Consider the following 12,810-nt stretch of genomic DNA (forward strand, 5'->3'; position numbering starts at 1 on the left):
CACATATCCCCACATGTAACTACAGGTACAGTTAACCACAGTTTGATCACTGTCTCTCAAATGATGTCACTCAAGGTCACACTCAATAAAGTCTGGTTGATCTTAATGAACCAGGCCCTTGGACAAAGTTCCATCACGGGTTATCAAGTCTTTTCAGAATGAAGTTTAGTGGGCAACCCTAATATGAAAATATGACGTAGTTGTGTGGATTACAGTGACCTACTAAACACCTCAACATGGAACCAACTATAAAACGTGCGTGGCAATCCAAAGTTATTCAACTGGGGTCATTTGGTTCACGAGACTCTACTGCACTGCAAAGAAAGAGTTGGCTCAGGGTCAGGCTAGGGTTCATCGTCAGACTTGCTAAAGGTTAAAATGACAAGACGTTTTCTGAGGCATTAAAAAACTACCTGAATCTCGTTGCAGATTTCGGCTGACGTCATGTCTGGCGGCAGACTCTTCTCGTGACTCAGCAAGTGGTCCATGACTGAGGAGCTGAGGACCGGCTGCGTGTCCAGCAGCATGACCCGTTCATTGGTCACAAAGAAGTCAACACCCATGGTCTGGTGCATAGACTGGTTTCGGATCTCTTTGGCTTGTGGCTTGAAAATGAACGAGCTGTGCTGGCAGAGAGGGAATTGCTTTTGAATCCAGCGTTAGATACTGACTGGGATTGAACAAGGGGCTTCAATGATCAACACCCCAACTAAGAAGTCAAAAATCATGCAAAATTTGGAAATTTAATGCGTGCGTTTTATAGTTTAAGTAAAGAATTATAGGCCTATGTACGTCGCCAGTCAGTTCCGTACAACTGGTTGGTTTCACTGCATGCTAACATGCAATCTGCTATTCCCACAGCTATTGGTCAATTACGCTGCCATCATCTGATTGCTTGCACAGCCATCCCACAGGGCAGAGTTTGTGCTTTTAACTATTTGTGCATCACAGCGCAGGACTTTTTGTGACTGAGTGATTAATGCAAAAGACAGGTTGCCGCAATCAGTTGATAGGACAGTTTGATCCTAACCCTGCCAGGTGCAGCGCAGTCCATCAGGTGAAAAACCCTGTGGGCACTTTGCCACAGACTCCCAGTCTCTTGGGCCTAGGGGAGAGTTGACCTGTTGGATCTTGTTACACTGGGCAGGCATGCCACTTTGACAAACGATGCAGTCTGAAGCCTCTAGCAGGGTTTCTAGCCAAGAACATTATACCCTTGGAGGGTTAGGGGTTAATATGTACCACAGAGTTATGTAATCATGCATGGACTTTTGTCTTGAGATGGGGCTGCTGGTGGTGTGTACCTATCAAGATATATTACATGTTGGTGTGGTAGGTAAGGTTCTGCTGTGAACAACACATTGAGTGTGGCCAACAGGTTGATTGTGCATAAACACTGTTAACGACCACTTGTACCAATCTATTATTGGCACAATACAAATATACTATTCAGACTGGCCAGATATCAACACCTACATTTAGTTTGTAAGATAAATATACAGTACATGTATATTTCAAAACTTGATTTATTTCCATGCTGAGGAGGACTCCTTACTTTTTCAGTTCCCACTGTTGTTTTGGGCTCCACACTCACCTCTGCTGGTCACTTGGTTTGTTACCGGCCAGCATGGACATCAGTGTTGATTTCCCACTGCCCTGCAGGCCCAGGACACCCACTACAAGAAAGTCGGTCTGGTCTAGCAACAACTGAATAAAAACATAGATTCAATTATTATTTATTACTATCAACAATATCGATTTTTGTTTTACGATTCAATTATAATATCACTGAAATAGAGTTCTATCAGAAAAATGTTAAATAATACAGAAACCTTCAGTTGAATACTGATTTTATGGCTAGTTAGATTTTCTGTTAAGTATTAAACCTATTTTTGTTCTGCTCAGGGTTCCAGCCAAAATCTGGATATATTCACCATTTTGCAACAACTTTACTCATGGGTCGACCATATCAAAGTTGAAAGCGAGGATAGCTACTTGAGTTTGAATGTTTGAGTAGAAATGAGAGTGATAAAATGAGATTCATGAGAAAGTAGTACTCATCTCTGTTGAATATCGCAAATATGTGATTAAACATACACAAATATACCTTGGTGCTTTAAGCCACATTCAGAAAAATACTGAAAGAGGGGCTTGGAATGCAAGGTAATCATAAACAGCCTGGTGCCATTGCAATCAACAGTTTACAATTTATGAAACTGATTCAGGGAATAAGATTGACTACCAAGTGAATAAGGTCTATGGCAACTGAAAGCTGGAACCCTTCTAGAGGGCGCCAAAACTTCTCAAGCAGTATACTACAAAATATGCAACTAATGAATATTAATTACGAATACATGAATTAAGAGAAAACAAATCAGCGATAAAGCAAGTGTGCATCTTGAGACAAAACTGTAACCAGTTAAAGGCTAGTTTGGTGAATGCACAAGCGAAGCAAACTGGACGATTTGAAATGCTGGCAGTGAAATGCGCTAGGGTTGAAATGCGTTCAGCTTGCACAAATACGCAAAGTGAACTTTTGATCTGACCTCATATTTTTTTGCATAATTCTTATGCTAGGTTCATGTATGAACCAGCTGGTTATAAGTCACTCTGTGTAAACCAAAAGGTGGTCGTTGTTTACAAACAAAACAAAAGTCTGTGTTTCTGCTCCAGCTGCAGGATGGGCCGACAAGACTAAAGCACGCATGTGGCAGGACTCTTAAACTGATACTGCTGTATTAAGCTTTAACATCAGAGTAATCCAACAGCTCAGAGCTGATTAGTGTCAACCTGGGTGACAGCACCCACTGTGGCCAGGAACTGTTAGTGTGAAGTTTCACCTGAGCCTACCTCCATTCCATTGTCACACCACTGGAAGTTGTCATCTACGAGTCGCACGCTCTGCTTCATTTCCATGGGCGCTGTCAATCTATTGTGAACAGGAACTGTTAGGAAAAAGACCACATTCACATAGAAATGCGTCAATTTCAGTAACGGTACAATCAAATTTTTGACCTTCTGTTCGGGAGAAAATATGAATTGGTAGTACCAAATTCACACAAAAGCAAATTCAAATTTAATGAACGTATATTTACAAAATGCTGAAAAAAACAACTTCGAGGAAAAGTAACTTTTGGCCATATTCAACTTGGGCATGCAATGTACATTTACATGTAGTTGTTTTAAGTTGACTCATAGCACTGTCAAATATGCTTTTAGAATGCAACTTTTTCATGTGACAAAATAACTGACTTTTTCCTGTTTTGTTTCATTGACTCAATCTTGGAATATTTAAAATCGCAAGAATATATCAAATATCTCATTATTGAAATAATTGGCACAGGCCTAAAGTGACAACTCAATTTGTTTGGTACAAAATAAGACAAATTTCAGTTAGAATATCAAGTGACTACTATATTTTATTTTATACTACTATGAAAGGAAATAAAACTGGCCTAATCCTGTCAGATACAGCATTGTGCAACAGGTGGAATAGTCTGGTGCAGTTTGATGCGCTGGTTAGTCAAAAGCAGCCCAACAAACTGGTTATGTTGAGACAATGGGAGCTAATGCCATTGAACAATGCCACTGTTGGATCTTATGTCAACTGGAAACCACAAACGCCGCGTTTACACTTGATCCTGCAAAGGAGGATCAGATCCGGCGAGAGCAATCACGCGAGAGGATCAGATCCGTGCCGCGTTTACAACGGATCCTGATCCCGCGTGGCATCGATGAAGCACTGCAACCTTGGGGCAAAGGTTATGGGAACAGTTCGCTGATTATGTGCAGTGGAGCAAAATGTCAGCCAGTCTACGTGTACTTACGCCCTGTACATACGTCCCGTCTTATCTTACGTAGTTTCAGATGAAACAATGAAAAATGGGGAAATGGAAGGTTTTGGATCAGCGATATGTAGCAGTAATGGAAGTAACTAAAGGCGACGTGGATAAAGCATGGGAATGGGCAAGTACCAGTTTACTACCAACTCACAGGACGAAAGCACACAGGCTTAATTGGGAACCAGTGTAATGCTGGTTATGTACGTAGCGGTCGGACCAACAGTGTATGTATGGTGCGTGTACAATGCCATGTAAGTATACATGACATGTTGGTCTTCACAATGACACAGACTTGTTTTTCGCTCACTTCAAGACTTGCAGACCTGATCCAGCATTGAGTTTACACTTGCAAATTGATCCTGCGCGCAGGATATGAACCGGATCTGATCCTTCCCGAAAGGAGGATCAGATCCCGGGGTCAAGATCTGATCCTGCATTGTGTTTACACACGTTTTTGATCCGGATCTGATCCTGCTCACTAGATCAAGTGTAAACGCAGTGTCAGGCTGTTTGGCCTTGGGGAGAGTTGACCTGTTGGATCTTGTTACACTAAACAGGCAAGCCACTTTGACAAATGATGCAGATTGACGTGTCTGGCAGGGTTTCTAACCAAAGTACCCTAGAGGGTTAGGATTAAAATAGCAACGTCTATTGTAATCATAATTACCTTCAATGGTAATTGCAGGGGCTGTGCTTTGCTGCGACAGTGGTCTGGCACCCTGACCCACCACCTGTGGCTGACTGTGGGCAGCCTGCCCAACGTCAGCCAATCCGGTCAAAGGGGAACTTCCGTAGGTGACGGGGGACTGGTAGAGGGCTGCACTTGCCAAAGAGACCGTGCCCATGGGCGCTGTGGCAGGAACAGGGCGGGCAGGGGTGGTCTCGCTCTGGCGGGTGATGATTTTGAACTGTGGGGTGGACTTGGAGACTTCGCCTGCTTGGGTTGAGGGAGTGGCACCCCCACGATCAGGCGAGGAGCCATACAGTTCAGGTTTACTCTACAAATACAACGACAAACACACTGTCCTAACTGGCACTAAAAGGACATTTTGGCTCAGACATACACACCCAGAGTCAGTGGACAGAAATCCTGAGAAATTGTACCCCTGCAAAAACTACCAAACAAACTCTACAGAAAGTGGCTTGATGTTCACATACCGGGTATTAATTGTAAAGATGAACAAAGAAATCGACGACGACTGCAGCCAGATTTGGACCTGCCACCTCTGGAATATTGCACCCATGCTCTACCCGTTGAGCTACCCAGCCCATGTTGGGGTGGTTCTTCCCATTTAAATGTATCAAAACCTTTGTTCAAGCCCTGCAAACCAATTTGAAAAAGGTAACCAAAAACAAATCCCCAGATTGGCGAATATTTCTCAGGGAGGATTTATGGACTAAAGCAGTGACTAGAAAGCATTAATGAGGTGGCACCACATGTGCTCTTAGATAGTTGATGTGCATTGGTCACACATATGCCTCTTCACTCAACAGTATGTGTGCATTCTCAGCCTTGCTAAAATGCTGGCATGGCATCAAGTTTAACGATGGCAATACGGTGCCACTGTGTAGCAATGACGCCTACCTGAATTAGTCTACGGGAATGAAATGGATCCCACACATGGATCAGCAAGGATCTGTGATGCCCTAGAAATTAGACGAATATAAAGAGCAAACATCTGTGCCCCCCTGTTACGAAACACGGGGGCAAAGACTTTTGATCTATGCTTGTTCCTTCAACGCTCTTTACCAGTATATGTAACAGAACTCATTTTTCACATGAAATTATTTTAAAGGCATTCTCTGTGACCAGCTTTTTACAACGCCTAGGCTACATGTATTTCTTGACATTGGGCACTGCCGCTGTGACATCAATTGAGTTATATACATGTATGTAGGCACCCACCCCTGATGACGGCTGTGAAGGATTACAGTAAAATGGACAAAAAACCCTTGTTGAGTTTGCATGTGTTCGAATCTGAAACAGTTGACAGGCAATAGACCGATTGCACCTGCTACATGTAAGTCACGTGACCTATCGGTACAGTGGGTACTAAACATCAAGAAAACATGGCGTCTTCCCTTAGCAAAGTGTGTTTTACAGTAAGTGTTATTTATTAAAAAGTAAAGTTGATTTTCAGTATAGTACTTAGCACATCAGTTGTCTGAGTATTTCACCGTAGTTTACGCTTTGCTATGGGAGAATGCAATGTTTGCTGCTGTTTGACACCCACTGTAGGTCATGTGACTGAGTACATGTACATGTTCAGATTAAAGAAGCACCAAGTTATGGCCAATGAATTTGAACTTTGAGCACTGTGATTGCAAATTTCAAGTAAATCTAGGAGAGATGCTGGAACTTCTGGCATGTCTGACAATTACAAACTTATTTCGTTTTAGAAAAAATGTCCTCGAGGATCAAGACTGGAAATACCTGGGGTTGAGAAGTGGTTGACTTGGCAAGGATAATTGTCGGCTTGCTGACGTGGGGAGAGCTGAAGTCATCTCTGGAATCTTCTTGTGTCTACCACCAAAAAAAAAAGAAGAAAAACAGCCTTGGTACATGTAACTTCCTTTTTCAGTATGTTGTGATTTAAGCCTAGCTTCCATATTAACATGAAAGAGATGCAGACAGCATACATATAAAAGTCTGTGGAGATAGACAGTCATGTGGACATGCTTTTATTGTGATTGACATGGACACAGAGAGTACATGTACTTGTAGGTAAAGCTGAATCACGTTGAACTGTTTTGGCAGTCTACATGTACATCAAGTTGTAATTTGTAGGCCCTGACCATTAATTAAATGCAAAATGCAAGTTTAGCTTTGTGAAGTGCTGTAACCACCTGTTCAAAAAGGGCATGTCATTCAGACAAAAGCTTTGGGAGTTTTGGATGGCACTTTGCTTCAATTGTTTGGTTGAATGATACAATGCACTGCCTGTCAGTGTCTTGACTTGTCACCTGCTGTTGGCATTCGTAATGAAAGTATGGAATCCTAAATACTGAAACAGTTATTCGAGTGAAATGCTGGACATTAAAATGAGCAGGTGTTGATCACAAGTCGGGTGGCAGCCAGGTCTGGTCAAAACTAGAGAGGGACGAACGATAACAAAGGTGGTGGCCAAACATTGTTAATTCATCAAACAGCTTGTGAAATGACGGTTGGACTTGACAATTGGTGGCAAACATGATTCCGTGGTTCTTTCATCCCTATTCACCTCTGTGGCCAGGGTTCGATTCCACGCTCTGTCCACGAGTGGGTTGGGTTTTCAGTCCCAACATGTACCTGATTTTATGGGTTTTGCCCAGGATAGTGTTCTGGGGTTTCCTACATGTAACTGCTACTCATTGTCTCGTCATGTTTCTTCAACCTTGTGAAAAAAAAACATCTTGGGCTCTTCTGAGGAATCCTCGGTTTCATCACCAGAGATGTTTAATGATTATTAGAAGATAAACTGGACAATCGACCAATCACAGTAGAATCGCATCAATGCAGCTTGTGAAATATTGTCCAATGAGATATACCGGTATGTACTTGGTGCACCCATAGTCAACATGCAGAATCTGAGACAAAACAACAAAATTGAACATACAAAAGGCCACAGGGTTGTTAAGGGGTGTGGCTCACTCAGAAGCAGCGGTACATCAATTGTAACTGGTTGCTGGTACTTCAGGTATGTACATGTAATCGATAAGAGGAGGGTAGGATTAATAAGAAACATATCCAAGATGTTTAATGCTTTCAAAGGGCAAATTTGATTTTGCGTATGTATTACCAGTATTTCACAGATAGGGTACATTCATTTTAATAATCCACTCCACAAAATTAGAAACAATATCATCCGGCAAATCCAACTTACAGGCACCTGGGATTTAACAAATCACACATATCGGTACGGATACAGTACATGTTTCCAAGTCTGGGCTAGATACAAGTTGATTGAGACACCCGAGGTGGTCCTGACTTTCCTGGTACAAGAAAATATCCCTTATTGTACTCTGAAGGCCGTACCATGAAAATCCAAAGTTGTTATCTCACTAACATGCACGTACATGTGTTTTAAAACTTCTCCCATGGAATACGGAATGCATGTACAAATCAATGCTGTTGTGAAGCACTCACCTTTGACCTGCCCCGTCTCCTCCGCCGTCGCCCCCCACCATTAGGTCCTCCGCTGGCTCCGCCCACTGGACCAGTTCCTCCTTTGGTAGCCATACCTAATTCAAGAAGCTTGTCTCCAGGCAGGAACGTACATGTAGGACCTGAGAATTAAACAGAGGATAAAATGGCTCCAACAGTTTGTACATGTATGCATTTTATTGCATTTTGATTTCTTCGCGAGTACTACCTTTCTTTACCTCATAAGGATTTACCCACCTTATCGCTATTCAAACAGAAATAATAAGAAGTGTTTACTGAATAATTAAAGGCAAATGACTGAGCCTTACAGGCTACAGATTACAGGTTTTATTATTTTATTTGTCTATGAATTCATGTACATGTACAGGTACTTATATACACCTTTTCTTTGTTAATTGTTAGATATTAATTGTTAGATGATTTATCTGTATTGTTCTTGTTCTGCATGTCCAGTTTTGTCCGTAAAGGGGCCCCTACTCGACAAGCTGCGCTTCTTAGCGGGCCCTCCACCTTTGTGAAGAAATAAAGTGAAGTGAAGTAGAAGCTTATTAATTTTCCTTTATTTACAGCCAGCCTTCATCGCAAGTAAACAAATTGGATAGGGGTAACTACATGTACCCCGGTACTGGCAGGATCATGTGCATTCACATACATGAACACATATACAAAACGACCAAATGGTAACGAAAGGGCCAGATTGGTACACATGTACATTCCAACGGCGCATGCCTCAAATGAGGCATGTCTGTGATACTGTAGGACCCATGGCCTGTCCTTTCACCCACACGATAACTCGCACATAAGCTCTGTTCTCAAATGACCTTATCATATTGGTGGTGCACTGCACTGTACTGTACTATAGTACATATAACAGGTTGATCCTACATGTAAGCTCACTCGTCGCCCCGTTATCGTTTCTACCAAAATTGTAATTTAGAGCTTTGTGAAAGATTGAGCTAATGAGTAAAATGCTCTTGTCATCGGAAATATAATTTCAAGCTACATGTACATGTACAACGACCACAAATGAGCCTATCCATATACATTTTTCTTCATTGAAGCTCGGATTTTTTAAGACAGGTTGTAGAGGTGGGCGGAAGAAAAACAAAGAAAGATTTCCTATGATTTCCAGAAAAACAAATTAGGGTCTTGACAGGGAAAAATACAACAAAAAAATTAATTTAAAAAAAAAGAAACAAAAAAAGAGGTATCCCTTACCACTAGTGCTAGCCACCAAAGACCAAAGCTCATAAATTGGAATCAGGGGCTTTGACGTCAGTCGGACAGCTGAACAAAAAACTAATGTTTTCTTAGAGCACATTTCTATTGGTAATTTGTTTTTTGGCCGATCTGAGACTTCTTAAACTAAACAAAATTATCTCTTTTTCTAGTTCTGAATCCAAAAATCAGCGGGTCCCAGCACCCACTTCAAAAAAACTGTTGTCTAACTTACATACGTCTACACACGTACCTGTACATTCTTGCATGATCGTTAAGTGAAATCTTGAACCTGGCACAATTTATCGTACTCCATCCTGAGTTGGTTTGCCTTTGAATAACATCCATTCATGGGATACAAAACTCAGAAAGGAGTGCAATAAATTTGTCTGAGAGTTACATGTAGGCTTGCACTTAAACATCATTAAACAAGACAGTGACTCTTAAAAACCCATTTCATACAAACATTACATACATATAGACTGGCAAGACTGAGTACGCCTGATGAACATTTTCATCATGTTCATGGGGGATTATGTAGGCCCTACATCATGTACTTAGGGACCCCAGTTTTTTCATTTTAATCTTGCAAAACTGGTCAGTCCCCCCTCGACTCCACCATATGTCATGTGTTAAAACTCCCACCAGTTTCCCCTAAATTCACTCAAAACTCAAAATCCTGCCCTCTTTTCACAACATCAACCCTCATGACCCTACAGATGTCACAGTCATCCAGGCCCTACCTAGGTAAACCATACTGCTCTATGGGTAAAGCCAGAAGTTAAAATCTAGGTCTCCTTAGTACGTGTCAAAATATACAATCCCCAGCAGGACGGTGTAATTTTATTTAGGCTGGGCCTACGTGTAAAATGACACCAACGGCAATGAATGAAGGAACCGTGGTCCAACCTGGCATGCCTAGCCTGGGCAACATGACGGAACACGTTCATGAGACATTTTTCGTACTGCACCTTTTCCGATTCATCCACTAAGCAAAGAATATCACTTACCAGAGAAAAGCGCAATTTAGGCCTACCCAGTAACTAAATTCAACTCAGCATATCAAGTGTACCGTTTCAGGCTACAAGGGGATGTTGGATGCGATATGCTTGCAGTTGCACTATGTGTTTCGCACCGCAGCGCTGTTCAGTATCTTTGGTATTGCTACCAATGGAGGGCGCTTTCACTCATACGTCGAGTCTACAGTTTGAGGGGGGCAACGGTTCCTCCAGCTACACGGCCGGTGGTCTCTTGTTCTTACGTTCGATCGGTACGTACGGTGGGAACATGACTCAATGACTCAAGAACACTGTTCTCGGAAGGAAGGATCACACATCACCTCCTAGTTAGCCTTTCGTCAAGGCCTTCGAGGCTCTGTGTACGTGTGTGTGTAACTGCAAAGCGACTGGACAGGAGACCAGGCGAGTGGCGCAGCCACGGACCTTTTAATTTCCAACTTGATTAGGCTATGAGGTTTTGTGGTGTATTATTCATAAGCTTTCTGATATGTATTATTCATAAACTCATAAATGCTTACGCAATGTTCCCATCTGGTTTTTCGATGAGAGCAATAAGCGGTGAGACGACAACTATGATGCTTGTTGGTGGGGGATGGTGCTGACGTTGGAGTAACACTTCATCAAGGCCGACTGATCCAAGCAAAATGGCAGTGCTTGAAATATGGAGCTCTACCTATTCCGTGGGTATACGAAAACGTCACGCCCGCGTACAGATGCTTCAATAGCCTAACGTTGCAACGGTTTAAATACGGCAAGGTGAAGTTTCCAGCGGCATAACTGTCCAAATACTGCTCAGACAACTGACCTGCACTCACGACCGCCAACACACTTGACAAGCTTGCCATCTTTCGTATGCTTTCAATTTGCATCATAGGTTCATATGTGCTGACCCCCTCGCTTATGATTGGTTGGGATTTTTTTTTCTAATGTAGCTTTTTACCAAATTGTAAACTCTTTCATTCCTGTAGCATTGGCTGTAAACGTTTTAAAGTGATTCAACACTAGCCTGGAGTTTGGTCAGTGATCATGGCTCTATGGAGCCAAAGGCATAAGTACGATATGGTGTAGACTGCTTTCTAACTGCAGAAGGGATGTTTTCGCCCTTTCATTATACAGAGTGATGGAAAGATGAATTATTTATACCGTAACGTTGATATTTCGTGGCATCGTCATTTGATAAGGTTTTTTTTGGACGATATTAACCACACACATTCCTCCGTGAATGAGAATTAACAGCAAGGTATTCACCGTGCTTTGGGGTTTGACTGGATGTGTGAAGGCTGCTGCCCGTTAGAGCACTCTGAAAGGGCTTGTGGGAGGAAAAAATAAGGGCAAAAATGGGAATGCTTCTGAAACAATTATGCCCTTAGCTATGTTCAAATAATAAAAAAAGTTCTCCTCTTTGATGGAACATGTCCAAGCGCTAGCAAATCAAGACCCCCAAGACCAAGATCACCTCCCGGCCGCAGGGTCCCCTATACCCAAAGCCAACTAGATAAAGCCCCTAGTTCTGTTACTCTCCCCTACGTAGGTTGTATTTCCCACCATATCCAGCGTATACTGAGCGAGCATGACATCAAGGTATTCCACACAGCCCCTCTTAAGATCCGCGGCATGCCGACATCCCACAAGGACAGACAAGATCCGCACCACCAACCAGGGTGTACAGGATCACCTGCCAACGTGGCAAAGTGTATATTGGCGAGACTGGTAGGGACCTTCCCACCAGACTCAAAGAACACCAAACCCACGACCGGAAGGGAGAGTATGACAAGTCAGCGATAGTCAAGCATTCCCACTCTGAAGACCACCGCATCAACAGGGACCAAGCCGCCTCATCACCAGCATCGAGCACTGGTACCAAAGACGCATCAGAGAAGCCTTGGAGATCCTCAAGCATGAAATTGTTCCCCAAGACATCGGCTTCTCCATCAGTGACATATGGCAACTCCTGCTCACCTCCTAGTCCAATGGGTCCTCTATATCCTAGGACACCCCACCTATGGGTCTATCTCCTATACCCCCGGCCACCTCACCCCGCCCCAGACCTATGCCCAACTGACCCGCCTAACTGACCAGCTTGACCCCGTCCCGCATGAGCGCCCAGCTGAATCCACCACTGACCTTACCCCTTATCAGGTTGGATTTCTGGTTTGATCAGGCCGGAAGCAATAACAAAGGATTTTACCATTCTAGGGTTCTTCTGGCTTTTGCCGTTAGTGTGGTTCGCTCAACCGAGGAAAGACCCAACCTAAGCTCATCGTCGTCACGAGGGGTCATTTTATTTTCAACTCTATTCAACTACGAATGAACCCTAGGGTGCACAACAAAGGCTGTCCTCCCTCACCGGTACATCTGTATCCGCTCCGATGCAGTGGTGAAGAATTTTTGATTTGTATCGTGTATTAGATGTTATCAATCTCAACAAGGGTTGTATCAAAGCTCACTGAAATTTGACGTCCCAGCCCATGGGCATCAATGCCAGGGAATGGGGTAATAACCCCCCCCCACACACTTTTGAGATGGGGGATGGGCTATTGAATCACCCCCACCACCTTATTTTGGCGAGGAAAAAATTAAAGCAGAT

General features: G+C 43.0%; 1 protein-coding gene across 3 annotated transcripts in view; it reads right to left on the minus strand.

Moving 5' to 3' along the window:
- Positions 1 to 12,810, minus strand: part of smg9 (SMG9 nonsense mediated mRNA decay factor) — a 202,387-nt gene that overhangs the window by 26,481 nt on the left and 163,096 nt on the right. The window contains exons 1-8 of one of the 3 annotated variants that reach the window (XM_087142012.1): positions 10,215 to 10,358; positions 9,458 to 9,535; positions 7,969 to 8,108; positions 6,277 to 6,366; positions 4,510 to 4,840; positions 2,851 to 2,945; positions 1,595 to 1,707; positions 414 to 621 (exon numbers count right to left, since the gene is read on the minus strand). In XM_087142012.1, coding sequence (XP_086998138.1) covers positions 414 to 621; positions 1,595 to 1,707; positions 2,851 to 2,945; positions 4,510 to 4,840; positions 6,277 to 6,366; positions 7,969 to 8,108; positions 9,458 to 9,473 — 993 coding nt within the window. In that variant the 5' untranslated portion in view covers positions 9,474 to 9,535; positions 10,215 to 10,358. Of the gene's footprint in view, positions 1 to 413; positions 622 to 1,594; positions 1,708 to 2,850; positions 2,946 to 4,509; positions 4,841 to 6,276; positions 6,367 to 7,968; positions 8,109 to 9,457; positions 9,536 to 10,214; positions 10,359 to 12,810 lie in introns of those variants that run through there. The other 2 variants (XM_022248382.2, XM_087142011.1) reach the window with 2 other exon arrangements.

Source organism: Acanthaster planci, linkage group LG10 (assembly GCF_054643075.1).
Source record: "Acanthaster planci isolate LZ-2023a linkage group LG10, COTS_SCS, whole genome shotgun sequence".
Taxonomy (NCBI): domain Eukaryota; kingdom Metazoa; phylum Echinodermata; class Asteroidea; order Valvatida; family Acanthasteridae; genus Acanthaster; species Acanthaster planci.